The 9,790-nt window shown below is 32.6% G+C and overlaps 1 protein-coding gene across 1 annotated transcript; it reads left to right on the top strand.

Moving 5' to 3' along the window:
- The first annotated feature begins 643 nt into the window (after positions 1 to 643).
- On the top strand, positions 644 to 5,577 carry LOC109183476 (ubiquitin carboxyl-terminal hydrolase MINDY-1-like). Its single transcript, XM_019333580.1, has 13 exons — positions 644 to 963; positions 1,427 to 1,545; positions 1,635 to 1,741; positions 1,865 to 1,952; positions 2,404 to 3,160; positions 3,544 to 3,598; positions 3,672 to 3,753; positions 3,902 to 3,982; positions 4,471 to 4,599; positions 4,693 to 4,739; positions 4,893 to 5,004; positions 5,122 to 5,216; positions 5,295 to 5,577. Exons 1-12 carry the CDS (start codon positions 750 to 752, stop codon positions 5,203 to 5,205), a joined length of 1,875 nt encoding a protein of 624 aa, XP_019189125.1. The 5' UTR covers positions 644 to 749; the 3' UTR covers positions 5,206 to 5,216; positions 5,295 to 5,577.
- Positions 5,578 to 9,790: the final 4,213 nt, after the last annotated feature.

Raw genomic sequence — 9,790 nt, 5'->3', positions numbered from 1 at the left:
TCTTCCAGTAGGGCTTCTATTTTTGAACTTCCTTCTTCCACGACATCCGTTTCTGAGCATCCAATAGACTAACGAAAAACAGCAGTTGCAGCTTCCCGCGGCGAACAAACGGTAATGACAATAGGAGCTTCCGACTACGAAGTCGCTAGCTACAACAACTTCCAACGGTGTCCTAAGATCCTAAGTGTAATATTTGATTATATTTAAAATTATTATTATTATTATAAATATAAATGTTATGTATTCTAAACAAAATAATTAAAATTTTAATTATATAATTCTGCTCATTTATGAAAAATGAACTATATACACCAAGACTTTTTTTTTTTAATACAACCAAACACTAAAAATAAAAATATTTTCTGAAAAAAGACTCATTTTTTAAAAAATATTTTTCAGAACTCGTTTTTCTATTTCTAAACAAACTCAATGAAAATTGAAAACTAAATTAACTGATTTCCAAACTAAACAGTTTGTTTTATTTATTAACTGATTTCCAAACTAAACAGTTTGTTTTATTTATTTATTTATTTATTTATTTATTTCGAAATATTAACCGTTTAAATCCATTGAAAGAAAAATATAAAACAGTGTTTCCTTTCTTGGCTCGTGCTCTTTACATCATTCGCCCTTTCTTCCATTTTGCTTTGGATTTTGTTCTCTGAGAATTGCATTTTGCAAAACTCAAAATCGCAGTGAATTGGGTGTTGGAAGTGCATAGCGGACTGTTTCTGAAATCCCAATTGATTATGCGGAAAGTGTTTCCTTCTCCGTCGTCTTCTTCTCCGTCGTCTTCAACACCTGCAGCGACGGTGGAGGCGCCTGATGAGCAGCGGAGGCGAGATGAGCCGGCGCCGAGAGGGAGAGGAATGACGTACAAGACGAAGGTTATTCAGTTCCTGGGCCGGACCACTCCTATCGTCCTCCAGAACACCAATGGCCCCTGCCCTCTGCTTGCTATCTGTAAACTTCCCTACTCTGTCGTAGGGTTTTTTCGTGTGTATAAATGTGCATGTGTAGTTCATGTCGTATATGAACTCTCTTTACCATTTTATTTGTTAATTTTGCGATTGCGACTTCGCTTGAATCCAATTTGTGTGTTCTGGACGAAGAAGTGATCGTTTGACTGTTCGAGACTGTCAGCTTGGATTTGAATTCTTTGAATATTAGTACAAGGATACATTATCTTGATCAAGATCGGTAATATAAGCTACAAATTAGTGTTCCTTGATATTTATTTTGATTTTCTTTTGAATTTGAAGTTTGTCACCTTACAAAATTATTTGAAGACCGTGTATGGTTGTTGAACTTTTGATGCTCCTAGTTTGCACTTAATCTGGTTGATCATGAAGTGCATTGGATTTGTCCTTATTTTTTCCTTTTGCAGACCAAGTTTCTGATCGATGTTTCCTCATGTAACCTATAGGCAATATATTGTTGTTGAAGAATTGTTTGCAGTTGAATCCTGATGTCCCTGAGGTGTCACAAGAAAAACTCCTTTCACTTGTTGCAGAGAGGCTGATTGATTCAATCACTAATGTCAATGTAATTCCTCTTCATAGCTTATTTTAGAAAACTTATATTTCTAATTGCACTTACAGAGTAGACAGATGGTAGGGTTAATGGATATACAGGATGAAGACACAGGATATGTTAACAATCCACAACAAAACATCTCTGATGCAATTGACTTGCTTCCTAGACTTACAACTGGAATTGATGTAAATATAAAATTTGAAAGGTAGTTTATCTTGCCTCTTGATTTTTATTGTTTCTTTAACTACATTATCCATCATGATCACCTGGTTTGTGGTGTATTATGTTTATGACTGTAATGGTGTGCATGTGTTGCCGTTATTTGCAGAATTGGTGACTTTGAGTTTACTCGGGAATGTGCCATTTTTAATATGTTGGATATTCCTCTCTATCATGGTTGGATAGTTGATCCGAAGGTATGAGTTTTTAAACATAATTTACTAATGAAGTTTCTTGCTGGACTATTTAAGAAAGCTTCAGTTTCTCCTCTCCTTTATATTTTCTCTTTATAATCCTTTCATAGATGATCTTAACTATAGTCTATAGCAAACTTCTGTGGTAGTTTTCACTGTGCATGGAGTATTTTTTTTTTTTTTCCATGCTGCCTCAAGCCATGGCTTCTCTGTTCCACTTTTTATGATATTTTGATTTTTTTTTTAAATGTTAAAGATGTTCTTCTGATGTAATATTTCATATTGACTTACTCATTTTAGTGATTAATTTTAGTTTCCTTCTAGAAGCTTTTAATTTAAAGGAAATTTAGTGTTCTAATATGAAATTGATGCTAAAAGGGAATCCATTTTGACCCTGAAAGTTAAGTGTTGTAAATTTTCATATCATCAAATAATCATCCTTCTTTTTTATCAGGATCATGATACTGCAAAAGCAATTGGATCAAAGACATATAATACTCTGATGGGGGAGCTTGTAGCTCTTGAAACACGAGATATGGGGAGTGAACATAAGAAAAATGCTGAAGATGATGGTGTTGATTGTGTTGCTGCAACAACTGCAGCACTGGGGGTGCCTGATTCTTCTGTTTCCATCTCTGACAAACACAAGGCAGGAAAAGGAGACCTTGAAGAAGAAGAAGATTTGCGAAGAGCTTTGGCACTGTCTATGGGTGAAGGGCCAATTTCTTCAGTAGATGATTTACTTACTAATGTACAAAATTCACCAAATGTGGTTGCGAATATCAAAGATCATGAACGACTAGTTTCTGACAAAGCATCAGAAATAAATGTTGCCAAAGACTCTTCCCAGCCTGAAGCACCAATTTCCAATGTAGTCACAGTATCTGATGATTTCGTTCTTAACCCAAATAGCTGTGAATCAGAGTCAGCAGGAGTAGCTGCTAGTTCCTCTCCAAGGATTGGTCATGATCCGTCCAAAGATACCCAAGAGCCAAATTTGCTGGTTGAGAACATTGACCAATCTGAAGACATTCCCTCATCTGCAGGTGGAAGTCATGTGCGTATAGTTGGGGACAATATAGATATTAAAGATTCTGATTTGTCTAGTGGAAGAAGACAAGACTCGGATGATCCTGAAACTTTTACTTCTAGTGGTGACAGTAGACATGTTCACAATGAAAGTCCCAAGGATGGAATCTCTGCAAGAGAGGGTAAGAGTTGTTTATAGGAAGAAATATCAATTTGGCACCTATATTTCTGTTGTCTAGTCAAGTTTTCCCTATTTTATTTTATCAAATTTAGTTTTGCTTATGCTGTTTACTTCATTTTTCCCTGACTAGTAGTAATTTTTTTTTGCTTTCCATTAATTTAACCTAATTCGTACCTGACCCTACCACATAAGTCATTGACTGCTAAATGTCAATGAACAATTAACATAAATAAAGAACAAAATAATTGAACTTTTATGTGTCAAGTAGCAAATTGATTAGATAAATTTTATGTGTTTCAATAATGCTTCACTTTGTTTTATGTTGACATTCATATTTTTCTGTTAGTTCATGAATACTTTGTTTACTATTCTTAGTTCTTGCAGGGGAATTGATCAGGAACTTCTTTAAGGATAGTGCTAGTCAATTGACAATCTATGGGTGAGTTTTGTTTTCCGCTTTCTGGTATGCATTCTACCAGGCAAGTTATGGTTTTTTTTTCCCTCTCCTGCAGATTGTTTTGCTTGCAAGCTGGTCTGAAAGAGCGTGAGCTTTGTGTTTTCTTTCGGAACAATCATTTTAACACCATGTTTAAGGTCAGTTTGTATCCTGCATCTTATTACAACTGACAGATCCATGTTATTATTGAATTTGAAGTTTTATTTTGTGGTTGAAAGGGACCATACATTTTGCTTTTTGACTTCATTTGACTTGGCATATATCCTGGTATTTATGTTTATGCAGTTTGAAAGCGAGTTGTATATTTTAGCCACGGACCAAGGGTTCTTAAACGAGCCTAATATGGTGTGGGAAAAGCTGAATGGGGTATGGTTTCTGGACTTAACTTTAAACTTCTATCCTAATTTCCTAATCAGATTGGGGACTCTTATAAATTGCCCCTAAAGTATGGATCTCAGCTCTTGGGTTCTCAATTTCTGTTCAGTTGCTCCAATTTGTTAAACTTAAGTTATTTCTGTAAAGTGAAAATGAAGGTCTGGCCAACACATGTACACTTAAGTGAAGCTCTCAATTTATAGGTCTACACTGGTCATTGCAATAAAACCCTGTTAACACCCCCGCCTTGCTGTTTATTTTTCCTCAGATATGCCGTTGCACTTTTAAGTTTCAGTGCTTTTCAATTTTCTTTACAAAGTCTTTACTTTGGGCCCACCATTGACAGCTACTCCCAAGCCTTCGACCTCTGTATTGCATATCCACAAAAATGTCACCATTGATGTCTACTGTTTTTATGATCTCCCCTGATTAGAAGACTTGGGTGGATTATAACCACTGCTGCTTGCATTGGTCTTTAGGTGACTGGGGACACAAATTTTGTGACAAGTAACTTTAAGGAGTTCAATAATCCTGGGGATGAATATACTGCCGACTTTAAGGACTTCACTATTCCATGGGATGATGATACTGACGAGGCTTCTAGTGCCGTATGTAGTTTTTTTTTTTTTTTTTTTTCTCTAAAATTAATGTGGTGAATTGTTTTGATGCATTTTTGAAACTTGACTTCAAGTATCGTGCAGGACTTTCTAGAGAGCTTAGGAAATGCAGTGAGGCATAAATATTTCGAGTAAAAGTTTAATTAATTTCCACTTATTTATATTTTGTCTTACATGTGATCAGACACTGGTTGCAATTTATAGTTGAAGGCAGACTGAATTTTGGAACACGTCATCTTAGATCCTGCTTGGTAACAATCATGTATGTTGTTGTTGTTTGCCAGTCCTGATATGCAATTGGAAATATCACTTCAGCAGCAGGATTCAAATCGTAATCAGGCCCAACCCACTGGTGATGATGTGCCAAGGTTGAAAATAATTGGTCCTCGGCGACAGGTTATTTTTTATTTTTTAATCTTAGAATTTTAGCAGATTCTTTGAAGTTTGCTTTTGTGTGTGTATGTGTGTGCAAATTGCTAATTCACTGGATTATGCTTTTATGATGTTCTACAGGTATCAAGGCACAATAGCAACCGATCGACTTCCTCTTCCAAGAAGGAATCAAAGCCAGCAAAAGAAAAGTGTACTGTGATGTAAATCCAACCTCGGTGTGTATTGTAAATAATGTGACTTCAATTTTTGTTTTGTTTCGATTATACCCATATTCATCTTCATCAAATTTGCAGGTAAAACCCAGTTTCCACATAGCTGTATAGTTACTTGCAAAGTCAAATATCCCTCCCTGTTGATAGTTGAAGGTGGTCCATACATATCCCTGTTGTGTATAAAGAATTCTTTCTCTTCTGGACAGATAGAGATATTATAAATTCTTCATTCTCAGGAGTGTTTAGGCAGCAGAGAGTTGCAAAAATATTAAACTCTCTTGCTTTCTTTTTTGCAATACTGTATATTCTTTCTCTAATACAACTCTTTTTTCTTTTGTATGTACAAGTACAACTGGTAATAAAATTTAGCATATTCTTCTTATCAAGTTTACAAGTTTGATGTAATTTTTGATTGTCTTTTTCATGTCTTAATTAAGTTGGATGGGGGGTAGGGTAGGGAATATTGACCTATTTGCTTTCAATTTCCCATCTCTTATCTTGATTTGGAGGCTTATTATTGCTCCAGGTTACTTAGGACTTAGGAGGCAGAAAAATTAATGATATGAAAAACAAATTGGGCTTTTTATTTTGGGAAAATGAAACTTGTCATTGAATTATAGGGAAATAGCATTTTTTAGATCTTAGTTATATTTGTTAGTTGTTACTTTTTGCCCATTAGTAAAAAAATAAAATAAAATAAAATAAAATTACTTCAAGTGACTAAAAAGGGGCCAATACTGTCCATTTCTTTAGGATCACACACTTGTGTAAGACCGTCTCACGGATAGAATTCGTAGTTCGGGTTGAATCAAGTTGGATCAATATTGAAATGTAATATTTATATTGAAAAATGTGATATACGGAATAAAGTGTTTGCTACTTATAAGATATATAAAAAATGTAATATTTTTACATTTTTCATGAATATAAAAGTATTATATTTTTAATCAAAAATATTACGCTTTCTCTTATAAATAATATTAACAAATGTTTGTTAATTATAAGGTAAAATATAATACTTGAGTACCATTTATAAAAATGAAAAAAATAATTAGATTCAAATGTAAATTTACTATACGATAGGATAAATAATTTATTATTAAATTAGGATGGAGTGACCATTTCTTTCTTTCATAAATTGTTATCAATCCACAAAGCATTGCATAGCTAGGCAGGGGTGCCATTTCTTATCAGATTAAAAACGTCATTATTACTCGAGTTTAACGGGCGTTTGGTTGGAGGGAATTACAATTTCATTCCTACTTAATTCTTACATAATTTCGAAGGCAAGTAAATTTCTTCGTTTGGTTGGAGGGAATTACAATTCTGCGGAATTGAAATTTTCTCATTTTCATTGAATTAGAATCCCATGTCCCCCCCTTATATTTCAATTCTATGAATTTTAAGAAGAACCAAAAAAAAAAAAAAAAAAAAAAAAAAAAAAAAAAAAAACTTCGAGACGAAATTATCCTTCTCTATTTTTAACCTGAAATTGATGTTTGACCTCTCTCTTTTGATTATAGCGTGTTTTCTTCTTATACTCTTAACACAAAACGTCAATCAATAGGCCAACCTCAACCAAATATGTTTTCTCGAAATTCAGTTATCTATTTTATTACTTTCATTATGCAATTCTAGAGTTCATTTATACGACGTTTTACATAATTTTTCAAAAGCAAAATTTTAATTTAGTCATTTAGGATTTATAATAATAATAATAATAATAATAATAATAATAATAATAATAATAATAATAATAATAATAATAATAATAAATATGGTCATTTTGAACTTTATACTACTTATTCCCTTTCCATTCCCATGTATACCAAACATTAGAATTGAAATTACCAGTAATTTTATTTTTACAAACCAAACACTGGAATTTAAATTAACACTTTATTCTCACATTATTTTCTCCTATGAAATTACAATTATTTTCCCACCTAATTCCCTCATTCCAACCAAAAAGTCTCGTAAAAGGAGAAAAAGGAAGAAAAAAAAAACATATACTCCGTACTCAAAAAAATTAATAATACTCCACTACTGGGGCTCGATCATGTGGTATACATTCAATAAAAAATTCATAAAAATATCATCTGAACACAAAGTGTTTGACAAAAATAATACATACTTAATTGCAAAAATTTTAAAATTAATTTTCTTTAAAAAATGAGTAAAGAGTCCGTCCGTATGAATAGTGGGGGACCATCCTCCCCTTCCAGTCTTAATCTTAGGACTGGGAATACGACAGCCCTACAGCTGTGAGAGTGACCCCACCCCTTCTCCCAACCAACAACGACTTCACTATTTTAGATTTTTCTTCTTTTTTTTTCTTTTCTTTTTATAATAAAATTATTTGTGTAGTTTCTTTGTCAAACTTGATTTGTTGTTGCTAAAATTCCTTTTTTTAATTTGGGAAATTAGTAATAGTTGTAGACTAGTAGTTGTGGAGGTTTGATATCACTATCTATTTAATTTTATGAAACACTTATACTTTTGTTTTTTTAAAAAAACGAAGAGATCAATGGTATAAATATGATAAAATTCGTAATTTATTTATTTATTTATTAATTAATGATAACTCAATTACAAATTTATATAGAATGTTAAGTGATATACTAAAAATATGTGAAATGGATAGTATTGTAACATATAATAATAATAATAATAATAATAATAATAATAATAATAATAATAATAATAATAATAATAATAATAATAATAATAATAGTATGTCAAATTAAATAACTTCATATCGTACATTACTAATTATCATCTTGCAATAACTCTCATTTGATGATATTCAAGATGGAGCATTCATCATTCTACTCTAGAAATGTTTTACTCTAACAACTATATAATCGAGAAAAGAGATTCAAGGTCTAATTGGTTTTTTATTTTTATTTTTTTTTCTTTTTTTGAGAATTTGTAATATGATCTTAGAGAATTTGTTACCAAAACATTAAAAAAAAAAAAAATAAATAAGGATTGCATCGCAATATTAAGGGTGCATTCCTAACTCTATTCTAAAGTTTTAATGGAAAAGGTAAAGCGCAATATAGCTTAACGGTGTATCAAACTTTATCCTATGTGTTAGACCATTTGTTTTAGTGGAGTAGCTGAAGATTAGATTCACTTTATATATTGCACTTTATATTTTTAAAAATATGGATAGGATTTTAACTCATCGCTTCAACTAGAAACAAAAACCTAATAAATGCGATTTTTTAAAGGATTATTGTGGATGCTATTGTTGGCTTCAGCCATGGGGATGATTAATCAAACCTCATTTGTGGGCCAATACTTTGTGTTTAGTTTTAAAAAAGTTTTACAATTTTCCTAAAAGGTTGAATTTCCAACGCGAACTGAACTGTCCATGCGGACAAAAGTTTTATAATGTTAAAAATAAATATAGATTACTATATTGATGGAGTTAGATCCGGGCCCAATAACAATTGGTCAAGAAGAGATTTATAATATTGCATAGTTCAAGTTAGGTCGAAACCAACAAAAATAAGGAGGCACAACCACAAAGACATGAATCCTTAACTTACAAGTGTATAACTAAACTAGTCTATAATATCTCTTATACAAGTAGAAGAGTAAAAATTATCTAAGGAGAATGATGTGGGGTGGTGACCCGTGGTAACGACAAGTGGATGGACGGGATTGATCGATGCATAATAACCACTCATTTCATGGGTGTACAAGGTTGATCGATGCATGATAACCACTCGTTTCATGGGCGGACAGGATTGATCGAGACATGACAACTACTTATTTCACAAAGTGTAGACACTATAAATAGGCCCCCTTGCCCCTTCTATCCTCAATCGCATCACCAACAGACACTTAGTCTTGAAGTTTCTTCTCTACCCTTCCAATGTATGTCTAAATATCCTAGGTAGATAGGAAGTCTTGCAGTTTTCTTTTTATATATAATAAAATAAAAAATTGTTAGTATTTTTTTTAGAGTGAATTCCATTTTTGGTCATAGTGAAAAGAAAAGTGAAACCGATAGTGAAAAGAAAAGTGAAACCGATAGTGAAAAGAAAAGTCTAAGTACAAGAGAGCTAAGAGAGTTATTCATGAAAAAGTATTTCCTTTTGCAATTGAGATGGGATCAAAGGAATATCGGTCAAAACATTCGCAAAAATGTCCGGATATTAGCTCTCCCGAAGAGCTCGATAAATCTAGAAACCATGACTCTATCATGCATTGAAAGGAGAAAATTACAATTGAATGTAATGTGGAAGTCGAAGAGCAATTTGAGCATTCTAAAATTTTTCAAAAGCATAGGAGTGGTTGTGGACTGCCTTGGACTGTCTGTAAAAAACAATGGGCAATTTCTTATGTATCAAACCATAGGTATTTCGTTGGTTCATAAGAGTAAAAACAAAACTAATCAACAATATCGAAAACAAAGAATAATTCGAGCTAGAGAGAACAATCATTTTGATGCGCTTGTTCTTGAAAATATTTTATCGTCTAGACGTCGTAGAGAATTGAGAATTCTAATTTGTTTCAATTCAAACAATTGGAATGATGTGGATACCAATTCCGTATTTTTCAAC

The sequence above is a fragment of the Ipomoea nil genome, unplaced genomic scaffold, assembly GCF_001879475.1.
Source record: "Ipomoea nil cultivar Tokyo-kokei standard unplaced genomic scaffold, Asagao_1.1 scaffold1129, whole genome shotgun sequence".
NCBI classification, from domain to species: Eukaryota; Viridiplantae; Streptophyta; class Magnoliopsida; order Solanales; family Convolvulaceae; genus Ipomoea; species Ipomoea nil.
Note: the sequence above shows the minus strand (reverse complement) of the source record. Positions and strands in the feature narration are given on the sequence as shown.

Excerpts from the sequence above, each read along its gene's own strand:
- LOC109183476 (XM_019333580.1), top strand. The coding sequence starts at position 750 with ATGCGGAAAGTGTTTCCTTCTCCGTCGTCTTCTTCTCCGTCGTCTTCA. Across the intron at positions 1,742-1,864 it reads GTAAATATAAAATTTGAAAG|AATTGGTGACTTTGAGTTTA; the intron begins GTAGTTTATCTT and ends CGTTATTTGCAG. Across the intron at positions 3,754-3,901 it reads ATTTTAACACCATGTTTAAG|TTTGAAAGCGAGTTGTATAT; the intron begins GTCAGTTTGTAT and ends ATGTTTATGCAG.